This window comes from Bombyx mandarina, chromosome 22 (assembly GCF_030267445.1).
Source record: "Bombyx mandarina strain Sakado chromosome 22, ASM3026744v2".
NCBI lineage: Eukaryota > Metazoa > Arthropoda > Insecta > Lepidoptera > Bombycidae > Bombyx > Bombyx mandarina.
The window spans coordinates 5770896-5784509 of record NC_143228.1 but is presented as its reverse complement, the minus strand read 5'-3'; the positions used below and the strand labels follow the sequence as shown (position 1 = coordinate 5784509).

The 13614-nt window shown below is 37.2% G+C and overlaps 1 protein-coding gene across 2 annotated transcripts in view; it reads left to right on the top strand.

Annotated features, from left to right (window-relative positions):
• Nucleotides 1–4536, top strand: part of sfl (N-deacetylase and N-sulfotransferase sfl) — a 110936-nt gene extending 106400 nt beyond the window's left edge. For both annotated transcript variants that reach the window (XM_028174552.2, XM_028174551.2), the window contains exons 14-15: nucleotides 31–213; nucleotides 1748–4536. In XM_028174552.2, coding sequence (XP_028030353.1) covers nucleotides 31–213; nucleotides 1748–1970 — 406 coding nt within the window. In that variant the 3' untranslated portion in view covers nucleotides 1971–4536. The remainder of the gene's footprint in view (nucleotides 1–30; nucleotides 214–1747) is intronic.
• The last annotated feature ends 9078 nt before the right edge of the window (nucleotides 4537–13614 follow it).

Sequence of the window (13614 nt, the reverse complement as noted above, 5' to 3'; positions counted from 1 at the left end):
TATGTTTTTTTTATTTATTTATTAACACAGGAATCGTTGCTTGAATCCTGGGAAATACAGTCATTATTTAGAACGTTGGTTGTCGGAGTACAGCGTGCACCAGTTGCACGTCATCGACGGGTCGATGCTGCGTTCCGAGCCGGCCGTCGTCATGAACACGCTCCAGAAGTTCCTCAAGATATCGCCGCATATCGACTACAATAAACTGCTCAAGTAAGATACTACAAAAAAAAATTCAGGTTCTAGCTGCCATACTTTTACTGGTAGTAGGACCTCTTGTGAGTCCGCGCGGGTAGGTACCACCGCCCTGCCTATTTCTGTCGTGAAGCAGTAATTTCGGTTTGAAGGGTGGGATAGCCGTTGTAACTATACTGAGATCTTAGAACTTATATCTCAAGGTGGATGGTGCATTTACATTGTAGATGTCTATGGGCTCCAGTAACCACTTAACACCAAGTGGGCTGTGAGCTCGTCCACCCATCCAAGCAATAAAAAAAAACGTAATATCTCTTTCATCCACGCGTACCAAAAACATTTACAGTCTGTAATAGTTATGCAAGTATTCTTATACCGGATCCTGTGGACCGAATGGTAAACAGTCGACGTCACCCTAAACACGTCATTACGGATCCTCCCGATCCGTTAACGGTCCTTTAGATTCCTCAAGCGCCCGTCAACGTCCTCGTCGAACCCGTCGCTTTCGACGAAGGGCTCGACGAGTAAATTAACCCATAGACACAGCCCACTGAGTTTCTCGCCGGATCTTCTCAGTGAGTTGCGTTTCCGATCCGGTGGTAGATTCTACAAAGCACAGCTCTTGCTAGGGCCAGTGTTAGCAACTCTTCCGGTTTGAGCCCCGTGAGCTCAGGGTAAAGCTGGAGTAGCCTCAAGGCTATAAGCCTTGGTAAAGAAATAAAAAAACAATATTATTTTCATTTCGTTTGTGTTGCCTCCTAAGGTTAGGCTCGTATTTATTTTAACAAAAACGACATAGTCGCATCGCTCGATACGAGTATACACCGGTTGTCTTACCCATTAGACTATGAACATTTCGAAAATATTCATCCACAGACGGTGAAATTGTTTTTTTTTTTTGTATAGGGAATATTATATTTTCAATATACAATGCTCTTTGAGAAAGCGATTTATATACGACCATTTCATTTTGAAGTCGTCCATTACTTCTATTACTCTTAGAATTAGTTTTATTACGCGTTAAAGTTTGTAATAGGTTTCAGTTAGGCAGCTGTCGTACTCGTATTTTAGGGCCGCTCGAGGCCGGTCCGCGGCGCCTCTCGATCGACGATAACTTAGGCGCTATAGCCAGTTAAGCTGCGTCGGAACTGCTCAGGCACTAAGTGGCGCGCCCTGGTACCCGCGCACTCGCACACAACACGCGCTTGAACTCAGCTCAGACTTCTCACACACAATGACTAACATTAAAATAAGCAAAATCGATTAGTCGAACGTCGAATCGTAAGCTCGGATTTCGTCTCGGACATAATAACTGTACTGAATTATAAATAATGTGCGTGTATCTAGAATAGCAATAACTGAGAGAGGCGAGCTCTATCGGCTCGGACGTTTCGAGAAAATGGGTAATGTAATTATTGAAAGACTCTATGGACTCGAGGTAGGTAACGTCGGACGACGATCTCTCGTTCGCATCAATAATGTACGTCCCCGCTTCGCGTTCAACGACGACGCAGATCTGAAGGCGCCGAAAGAATGTAAGTCTCGTTTACAGATACGATCCGAAAAAAGGATTCTTCTGTCAAGTGGTGGGGGGCGAGAAAACGAAATGCCTTGGGAAGTCGAAGGGTCGCGTGTACCCGCCGATGGAGGAGCGCTCGGCCAAGTTCCTCAGGCGTTACTACACGCCGCATAACACTGCACTGTCCAAGCTGCTGGTCAGGGTCGGCCGCCCCGTGCCGCATTGGCTCAAGGACGAGCTCTCGGCCAACGGATGACCTCACACCGACTGCAACCTCCTGTTCTATAAATAAGGCGTAATTTAATATATACTAAACCTGAAAAAAAGTTACTTAAATATGAAAATCTATATATATATATAAATGAATTGCTGTTCGTTAGTCTGGCTAAAACTCGAGATTGGCTGGACCGTTTTGGTTAACTTTGGTCTTGAATTATTTGTAGAAGTCCAAGAAGTCCAGAGAAGGTTTAAAAGGTAGATAAATATGAAAATGCTCAGAATTCAATAAAAATAACAATTTTGTTTTTGCTTTGATGTTGCCCCCGTCGGACGCATTGCTTTTGTTTGTTTTAAATTTATTTTATACAAAAGTTTAGGTCTTTTATTTATCGATTGAGGCGCTACGAAGTCTGCCGGGTCAGCTAGCTAGTCGATAGTAAAAAGTACCCGTGAAACTTGCGAGCTGATGTCGTATTCCCCGGCCGTATTACGTAGGTTATTATTTTTATTAATGAAATTTACATCGACACCGACGACTCTGACCAGTGGACCGTATATTGTGTCCAGTTTTTTTAATATTTGCTAATATTTTTTTGAGACACAACCAAAGTGATATGATTAAGAAATTTTTAACGGTTTAATCTCAGGTCCATTGTCATAGTACTACTATTACAGACTTTCTCTCGAAAACTATACAGCATTCTTGGTCACCGTTCGTGATCATAATTGTTTATTAATCATATCAACGAATAGCAATTACGATAAATTAAAAGTCGAGTCCGCTCCTAATTTCGGGCGACGATTTTCAGTTTTGGTATATACTAAATTATTATATTGTATGATCTTACAAATGCCGGATCGTTGTTGAGAAATATTTATTAAAAAAAAATAACGTTTTTAATGTAATATTTTTAAGGGTTATAATACGACTTTTAATGTAACTGGTAAAATCCGGATTGTAGTTTTTTTTTTGTTTGTTATACGTGTAGAGCATGAATGATTGCGTTGCAAATTTGATTTCGGTTCAGCTGAGCGAGTCTATCGGTGTCTTGTTGCGAAAGGCGCGGCGGCGTCGACTTAGGTGCTATTCAGTTATCGCGTGGAACTTTTTAATAACGATTCGCCTTCGTGTTGTTATTATTTATTAAGCAACTAGAAAATCCCGATCAAAAAAAAGAGCTTATTGAAAATAACGTAGGGAGTTTTTATTTTGTTTTTCGCGTCACTATTATTAGTATTTTTCATTCCAAAATATTGCGAACTATCTACCGTAGGCATCGCTTTTGTTAAATGTATGGTTTTTTTTTTTGTTTACAATTTACGTACCTGAAACGGATGTGTAATATAGTTAATTATTGTACATTTCATGTCGAATCTTAATAATGAATCTATCGTGATAATAATTATTTTATAAACTGTTTTTTTTTTCAGTGCCATATTTAATGAAAGCGGCACTAGAATGTTTTTTTTTTTTTTTTTTAAAACAATAGATCAATTTACTAGTCTTTTACATTTTAAACGTGTATTCGCGTAAATGTTGTTTTATTGCGCGATATTCATATCAAATGTAAGTACACGAATGAATTAAACACATACATACATACATGTGTGTACTAAAACGCTCGAAGTACATTTGAGTCGTCTATTATCAAAGGTGGCAATCTGTGCATTTGGACAAAAAAATGTTATTGATATCTCAATACAGATTGATTTGAATATAATCGTCTCCTTCAAAGAGTACGGTTCAAAACCTGCATTAAATAAAGGTTAATACTTAACCTGTTATTTATCTAAGATGTCGTTCAGAAGAGTTTTGTGACTGCCAATGGAATACAAAGACAATAATTCGTTTTTCTGATTTACCAATAATTGTCCAAAAGTCACATTGCCGGCTTTGATAATAGTCGACTCATTTATCGAAACATCACTTTTAGTTACCCGTTTTAAAATAAGGTAAAACGATATAAAACATATAAAAGTTGAATAATATTGCATTATATTTTAAATGGAATGTTATCGTAAACGACTCAAAGAATTGTATTTTGCATATATTTTGATATGACATGATATTTTGACGACGAATAATATTGAATGTTTTTTTAAATGTGAATACAATATCGCTATTAGACAATTTTCTTAATGTTTATCGTCGATACTTATATAGTATAAGAAATTGTTTTTTTTTTTTTAAACGTACTGAAATTTTTATATAGCTAAATTTTATAATAAAGCTATCGTATGAAATGTTTGTAAATTCGAGTACATATTTCTTATTTTTTATTAAATTTTCTCTAATACAATAATGCAAAATTGAAATTACATATATGATTTTTGAAGTTATTATGAGACATATTAGACGTGTATTATTACAATTGCTGTTTGTAATTCGAGTAATAATAATTATATTCGAGAATATTAATTATGACTTAATCGAAGGAGGCCGGGTGGCAGTACAGTTCAGTCTCTAAATTATTTAGTTGTTAAACTTATTATTCAAGGACAATTTTTCTTTGAAATAAAACAGCCAATGACTGCTCTTAAGATGTGTTCTTCATAAGAAATTAACAACATTACTTATTTTATAATAAAACATTTGAAATTTACGAGTTTGTTTTTATTTCCTTTCCATTTCCTGCCACTCTGGAGATATTGGGGAAGAACTATGTTCAGCAACAGATGTCGTTTATGACGGTGTGGAGTTAGAAGCAATCGCCAAAATCTATTATATAAAAGGTCGAAGAATTATATCTCGTTATGTACTACAGTGAGATGTAAGCAACCAGTTGAGAACAAGACTTCTTTAATTTATTTAAATAGAAAAATTGGATCTAAAAATACAAGAAAAAAAACTTCACCCAATTTTTTTTGCTCAGATCGGTGAAGGGTGTCTCAGCTCACGTAGCGTCAAGTGGTAATTGAAACCCATAGACAGCGCAACGTCAATGCCACCCACCTGGAGATTTGGTGTGGGTGGTATTTATAACAACTATCTCCATCCACCAACCCGGAGCACATGACTGCTTTTTTTAAATTTTTTTTATTACATTTGTAGGCAGAAGAGCATACGACCCACCTGATGGTAAGCGGTTATGGTGGCAGAGCCAAGCCGCTGCCTACCTTCGCGGCAGGTCGATGGTCCTACCCGCGCAGGCTCTCAATATCCCCTAACACCAGGCGTGTGCAAAGTGTCAATAATTCCAGTAATATCTAAAAGATGGTAGTTTTACGTTGCACTATCGACACAACGTGGCTTGATGCAATTATCTAGTCTAGTCGGTACCATACAACCGGATAATCGAATTTCGCCAATCGACAAGGCACTATTACTAATGTCTGTCGACATATTTCACCCGTAACCCGCCCGTGTTGCCCTGTTTTATACGCAATAGAACATTCTAGCAATGCATAGCTCTACTGAAAATACACAATCGACAATGGATTTTCGTAATAATCACTCATAATTAAAATGTTACCCAGGTGGGTCGTTCATACATGCGAGTAAAAAATGTACAAAATACATTTCTGTGTCTCAAAATCGCGATGTCTATTGATGGTGTTCAGAGTTAGCAATGGTACGCTGACATACGGGGTAAACCTGAAATACCGGCGTTCATCAAAATTTCATTCGGAATATAGTTCAGGAGAGACGATCTAAACTTGTGTCTGAAGTGGTGAACTCTCTGGGGCGGGTCTCTGAATAGAGCGAATTGAATTTATTTCAATTCGATCCATTTGAAGACGCAGATTCACTGCGAAGAACTCGTTTGTCATGGGGCCGTAGCTCCAAGGAGTACGGCAGCAAGCTTTCGTGAGTAGGTATTAGTATTCGTGAAGCCGATATTTCGAGCGTTGTTCAGTATCGGAATAATTTGAGACGTAAAGGCGAATTGGCTTGTTAAATTAATTCTAAATTAAATAACTTTATGCCGCTAATTTCGAAACATTGCTTTTAATTGCATTGTTTTCGAAACATTCCAATAAAAAAAAAAAGTAGGCAGTGGCTTAGCTCTGCCCCTGGCATTGCTGACGTCCATGACCGACGGTGACCACTACCATCAGGTGGGCCGTTTGCTCGTCTGCCTACAAAGGCAATGAAAAAAAAAACTGAAAATCACAAAGGTTGGAAAATCTTTGATTTATTATTAAATTATCAAATGTTAAACATATGTTAATAGATCTACCCCTACAAAGGTACGGTCTGTATACATAAGCTCCACCGACTTACGTGTATGAATAATTTACAATATAAATGAAGAGTGCATATTATTATATTCGCTCAACACTATATGGGTCGTAAGCTACTCACCTGTCAGTCAACGGCGACGTAAAATTCAATATTTCGTTCAAGATATATATGAAACAACTCACTCGACATCGCAAGAATGATATAGGTACTCGTAATGTGAGGTATTCGAGGAAATGCGGCTCAATTTCAAAACTTACGTTCGATAGCAATAAGCAACGATCAGAGTCGAGTGCAATTCTGAAGAAATACAACGTAACTGCTTCCGAACATCTTGAAAAATGTATTTCAGCTCGTTCCAACTGAATACAGTTCATACAATGTTTTGTGTCGGGCCATTAGTGGTGGACGTGTGCTGCAGAGTTGTGCTAAATGATTTTACATAGAACTTAGCGAAGAATAAATTTGCAATTTAAGTACGGTTTGTTAACAAATTAATGTTATCAATTTAAGAGTCACAAACAACAAAGTGATTTTTACCACATGCAAATTAATCTCTCAATTATTGCACACATGTTTTAACATTCAGCATACTCTGTAGTTCGTGAGTAAAAACTAAAGAGTCGACTCATAGTGACCGTTTGTCACCTCAAACGTGTTATCTAGACAACAATAATGGTTCAGAACCTAGTACGTGTCAATTTACTGGTGGTAGGACCTCATGTGAGTCCGACGGGTAGGTACCACCACCGCGCCTATTTCTGCCGTGAAGCAGTAATGCGTTTCGGCTTGAAGGGCGGGGCCGCCGTTGTAACTATACTGAGACGTCTCCAGTAACCACTTAACACCAGGTGAGCTGTGCGCTCGTCCACCCATCTAAGCAATAAAAAAAAAATTCAACAAACCTATTACCAAAGTTCTCTTACTTAATTATTTCAATTAGGAAAGTTCCTCGAATAACCCATTGAATTTTTCGCAGGATCTTCTCAGTGGGTCGCGATTCCGATCTGGTGGTAGATTCTGCAAAGCACTGCTTTTGATAGGGCTAGTGTTAACAAATTCTGTCAGGTTGAGCCCGTGAGCTCACCTACCCGTCCGCGAATAGCTGGAATATCCTCTTAGTAACAGCGAACAGGTTGGAAAAAAAAAACTGCTCGACTTTAATCGGTAATTAAATACATACGGGCACTAGGTGTTCTACGTATCTGATACTCAGTTAATGAAAAATAACGTCGAAGTGCTGATTGTGCCTACTTATTGTATAACTTTCCAAATCATGCTTTTGTACAAATCAAATACAAAATCAAAACATAAAAATGTACCTAATACAATGTAAAAAGTATTGCAAGCTATTTTATTCAGCGCTCGAATTCATGCAGTGTATTTTATTAGAACTGACATTATAATGTAAAAACACTAAGTTCGTGGAAGACTTTAAGTTTTGACGTTCATCAATGCAGAATTACGATGAAGACGGCTCTGAAAGGAGGCAAGATGGCGCGAACAACCTGCTAGCGTTATGGCTTTTATCTTAAAATTACCGACAGTGATGGATGGCGGCCTCAAGACGGGGTAATTCATTTATTTGCGATTAAGGTTCGGCGCTGCGACACTGTTCCTTCATCAAAACCTAACTATAAATTGACGCGTTAAACCGGTGTTATCGCTTAATGCCCCTCAAACGACGCCATATTTTGTACTATCACACGTTACCCCCACCATTCCTATTTTGATTATTTTATATTGCTCAGGTGGGTGGACGAGCTCACGGCCCACCTGGTATTAAGTGGTTACCGGAGCACGTAAGCACGTAGACATCTACAACGTAAATGCCACCACGTTACTGCTTCACGGCAGAAATAGGCAGGGTGGTGGTACATGTCCGTGCGGACTTACAAGACGTCCTACCACCAGTAATTGCGCAAATTATAATTTTGCGGGCTTGATTTTTATCATGTGTAATAAAAAGAAGCTTGCACAAAAACACCAAATAAAAACCTTCAAATTTACTGGTTTATTTACTGATGGTAGGACCTCTTGTGAGTCCGCGCGGGTAGGTACCACCACCCCGCCTATTTCTGCCGTGAAGCAGTAATGCGTTTCGGTTTAAAGGGCGGGGCAGCCGTTGTAACTATACTGAGACCTTAGAACTTATATCTCAATATACAAGGTGGGTGGCACATTTACGTCGTAGATGCCTATGGGCTCCAGTAACCACTTAACACCAGGTGGGCTGTGAGCTCGTCCACCCATCTAAGCAATAAATAAAAAATTCGCGATGTTTTATTATTATTTTACAGACAAGTTAGTATTTTACAGAAAAAGGGCAACTTAATCTTAATTGTTATAATTACAATAGCCTATTATAGACTATGACTATTCACTTAGAGAGAGAGATAGGCTCAGAGTCTTTATAAAATTCCTAAATGTAAAAAAAACCTGCCGTAGCAAATAGAAAGTATTACTAATTCGCGACAGAAACAATTGCTATATGCTATTGCAATAACAATTGATATGCAATTGCTATCATTCGAAAATCCGCGGCCCAGCTTGAGACAAGAAATAAAAGTGTCGACAAACCGCTATCTTAACACTTCAATTTTTTTACTATTCTAGGAATCTTGGCGTGGGCTATTTAAGTAGGTATGTGTAAAAACATACATTTTAGAAAATACCCGATATTTCATGGAAAACTTTCAGCTAAAGAGACATCATAGGTAAAGAGAGTCTGATATAAGAAAAAGCCAATAAGAAAAATTCCCTGATATATAGAAACAAAGCAAGCAACGTTGAGTCGAGCTTGTTACGCATAATGATATGTACTAAAAGAAACAAAAAGGTGCCAACATGTACAAATAAGACTACTTTAAAAACAAAATTAGCAAACCGAAATATAAAATCCTAACTTATTTTACCGTTGCTGTCTCATTCGATCTGAGTTTCAATATAGAAGTAGCCGACAGCGTTTGACGATACACATACTTAAGATGTCTACAGAAACTTATCGCCAAACACTGTTACAAAACTCCGGAGTTTGGATATGAAGAGAAGAATGCAGGTTAATGACCCAGAAGATCCCAAGGGTTAAAGTGTCGAGCAACTGTTCGCACTGCCCCTAATACAAAGAGATAAAAAGAAAACCCAACCACATGAACTGTACACCATAGCAAGGACAATGTGAAACTTTGATGCTTTTCCGATATTTTTTCCTTGTTTTTAGTCGTTACTGAACTAACAGGCGGCTTTTCTTGAATATTTTCCTAATAATATTACTACAATTAATGAGATTTTATGATATTAAAATTGAATTAGAACAACTCACTTTGTAAACATTATTTTTATTGTCCTTGTAGGCAGACGTGCATACGGCCCACCTGACGGTGAGTGGTTACCGTCATCTTGGACGTCAGCAATACCAGGGGAAAAGCCAAGCCGCTGCCAACCGTAAATCCTTAGGCCATTCAATACCCTATCACAAAGTAATCTCAAAATTTAAACGTTCTATGGTAACAAAATAATTGATTCGAAGTTCAAAGTATTCGTTCTGTAAAGCACACTACACCTCATAATCAACATTACCTTTCTAAAAATTTGTACGAATTGATTGAATTTTTCCGAAATCACTATGAATGATAATTGGATAATGACCGAGCAATGGAAAGCACAAAATAAATTTAAGTAGGGCTCGCTGCCTTATATAAGCCGATATTAACTTTCCCAGGTGCAATAAAAATATTTCAACATACCGGCGCATTCGCATTTCGCATTCCCAATTATATGGAGTGGGTTATTTTGTACCGCTGCCGACTACCGAGCATTCTGTTACGAACGAAGATACTTTGCGTTTTATGACGTAGCGCCACATGCTATATCTATATGAAGCTTTATTACGAATCTAAAAATATATACGGAAGTCGGACACCTAGGAAATTTAGGTGTTTTTCTGAATAAAAAACTCGACAACCAACATTGTATAATTTTTTTTGTGTCCATTTTAATTATAGGAAGTATTATTTATTTATTTTATTTATTTATTTATGTACACACAGAAAAGAGGACATAATACAGAGTAATAGGAAAATTATGTACAAAGGCACTGCACTATTTTTATTTTTTCTTGCTTAAGATAGCCTGATGATCCATCTGATATTAAGTGATTACCAACGTCGATTAACATTCAAACGTGAAAGCCACCCACCTAAATACACGAGAGTAAAATTTGAAATTTATTAACATAGCGAAAGCGACTGTTCCAATGGTGCTGTCTCAAGGTTGGCAATGGTTTTAACATTGTCGTACAAACAACTTTCGTAAAAATGGATTCAAAGTTTTTGCTTCACGTATTAGTATATAGATAATAACGTTTCATAAAATCCAAAGAGCTATGATTCGAAATAGATGTAGGTATTTGGATTCGCGTGACTTGTTGAAATTCTTCAAGAATATTTCATTTGTTAGTGCAGAGCTGATAACGCGATTTTGATGAGCTCCGGAGCAACTTGCCGCAGCCGGGCGGGCGTTTTATATCATTTTCCAATATTGTCTAATGTTCTCTGATGCACAAATCGATAAACGTTTGTAACATACTGACAGAAATTCTGGAAATTTATTTATTTATTAATTTATCAGTATTAGTGTAGTGTATTTTCATTGAATACCCTATATAAGATCTAATTTCTAATTTCAGGTATTATTACATATTATGTATTTCGTTTTTTGATTGCCCGACCTTCGTCCGTTGGGAGAAACGACAAAGAGAATATCTTCTGCCGAGCGGGTTAAATTACTCGGAAGACCGACGGGCCGAAAGTTATTGTTCGGAACTTGTATTTGTTCAAAAATATCTCGAAAAGGCATTGATCAAATATTTTCTGTACTATGTTTTTTTTATTAAGAAAATGCTTGACGATTGTTTCTCCTTAACGTTGCAATTACGTTGCACACAAACGACTTCTATCAGAAAAGGTATAATAAGGCACAACAGATCTTACAGCGCAAATATTATTTTAAAATTTGTTAAACTGAAAATCTGTTAGTTTATTTGTTTTTTGCACTCTTCTTCGAAACTACTGAACGAATTTTCATGTACTTTTCACAAGTAGCCAGATATTAATTTGAAGCAGAATATATTCTACTTATTATTTTCCCTTGAAACGTGAGGTTTAAAAAAAAGTTAAATTAAGTTTAACATGTTATATCTTTTTTATTGCCTAGATGTGTGGACGACGAGCTCACAGCCCACCTGGTGTAAGTGGTTACTGGAACCCATAGACATCAACAACGTAAATGCGGCACCCACCTTGAGATATAAGTTCTAAGGTCTCAAGTATAGTTACAACGGCTGCCCCACCCTTCAAACCGAAACGCATTACTGCTTCACGGCAGAAATAGGCGGGGCGGTGGTAACTACCCGTGCGGACCCGGAATAAATATAAAAAATATATAAAACGTCATTTAAAGTTTTTTTCGAATTAATTTTTGTACCATTACATTTTAGGAGCTACAAAGCAAATAATGAAATACGAAAATAGTTATGTGTCTATTACGTTTTTAAGCCCAAACCACCAATCCGATTTTATGATAAATATGATGATATTAAGATACGATTTTACGATTAAATTCGATATAGAAATAGTTTGAACTCTGAGAAAGAACATAGGCTACTTTTCATCCCACTACTGGGTATCTCCGCCCACACGATATTAAGTGTAGAGCACGCGAACGAATCTGCGAGCGTTAGTCAAGATTGTATTAAAATAATAGATTTTTGTATAATATTTACATTTTTCTCTTCCGCAATCGTCTCTACAGATCATTGAGTGGTTTTTTGGTAAAAAACTCATTAGTAAGTTAAATTCACCTTTGTACGTACATGCTGTTATTAATTTCACTGTTTTTTTTAAAGTACAGTAAAGAATAAATGAGATAGTGTTTTCTTCAGTTTTCCCGAGTCGTAAGCTCTTATTTAATTTTTATATTGCTTAGATGGGTTGACGAGCTCACGGCCCACCTGATGTTAAATGGTTACCGGAGCCCATAGACATCTACAACGTAAATGCCGCCACCCACCTTGAGATACGAGTTCTAAGGTCTCAGTATAGTTGCAACGGCTGTCCCACCCTTCAAACGCAAAGCATAACTAAAATTACTATTACAACTGAGTCGAATGAGTAGTCCTTTCACATGAAAATCGTATTATATTCGAAACGTCTGAAATAATAATAACAAAAAAAAACTAGAGATTAAATCGTAATAGTAGTTTTAATTACCACTGACAACATGCAAAAGGAAATTGATAGAAGAATTGCCAATACATGGAAGAGGTATTGGTCCCTTAGTGAAGTTATGAAGGACCGAACGCCGAACCGAATACTTGATTATAAGTTGCATTTAAATTTAATTTTTTATTAAGTTAGTAATTAGCAAGTAAAACAGCAATAAAGGCTTATTATTATATAGTAGTTTTAACAGTAAATAAGATATTCACGAGTCAACCTTTTGAAGCAGTAAAATAAGAAGTTGAAGTGACTCTCTCGTCGGTACGTAGGTACTTCGAGTTGCAATCTACGGTAGAAGACTGTCCGACAAACAATATCTAAGTTTGTGTCGCTTTGTCGTAATATTTGCCAAGACTCCAAAATCTCGGGCTGAGTTTGAGCGACTTCTCGAGCTTATTACTATTTGCGTTGCCAAGAAACTCGTCTACTTCCGTCCTCGATGGGTAGACCAAAACAATATGAAATTCATTTTTGTTACATTATGTTTCTATCATTTTTTATAGGATGAGCTACGCTAAGCAAATCGTCTCACAGACCGCCTAGGCTTTAGGGTCTAAAGTATAGGCTATTACCGGCTCCCATAAAATTGAGATGTAAGATTGAAAATACGCCGATCCAACGATTATCTTCCCTTCAATTCGACATGCGTAATTAATTAATTCAGGTGTTAAGTGGTTACTGGAGCCCATAGACATCTACAACGTAGACGCGCCACCCACCTTGAGATACAAGTTCTAAAGTCTTAGTATAGTTACAACGGCTGCTCCACTCTTCAAACCGAAACGCATTACTGGTTCACGGCAGAAATAGGCAGGGCGGTGCTACCTATCCGCGCGGACTCACAAGTGGTCCTACCACCAATAATATAATGTTCAGCTCTTGTTCTAACAATGAGAATCAGAATGCTTCATTTAATAACCTTGTGTTAACAGAAACATCTTTAAATTAATACGTGAAGCAAAAATTTTATATCCCTTTTCACGAACAATGCGCGGACGGAGGAGTATGAAATTTTCCACACTTATAGAGCACATAGAGAAGAAGTGCACAATGCTAATATTTTTTTAAATAATGCATAAAAGATATATTAAATCAATAAAGAAAACATTACACACACTACATACCATGTATTTGACGCACACCCGCATGCATACTATTTATTGTCAAACTTTTGTTCTTGACGTCTGTTGTCAAATTGAAAATAGATTAAATATTGTTTG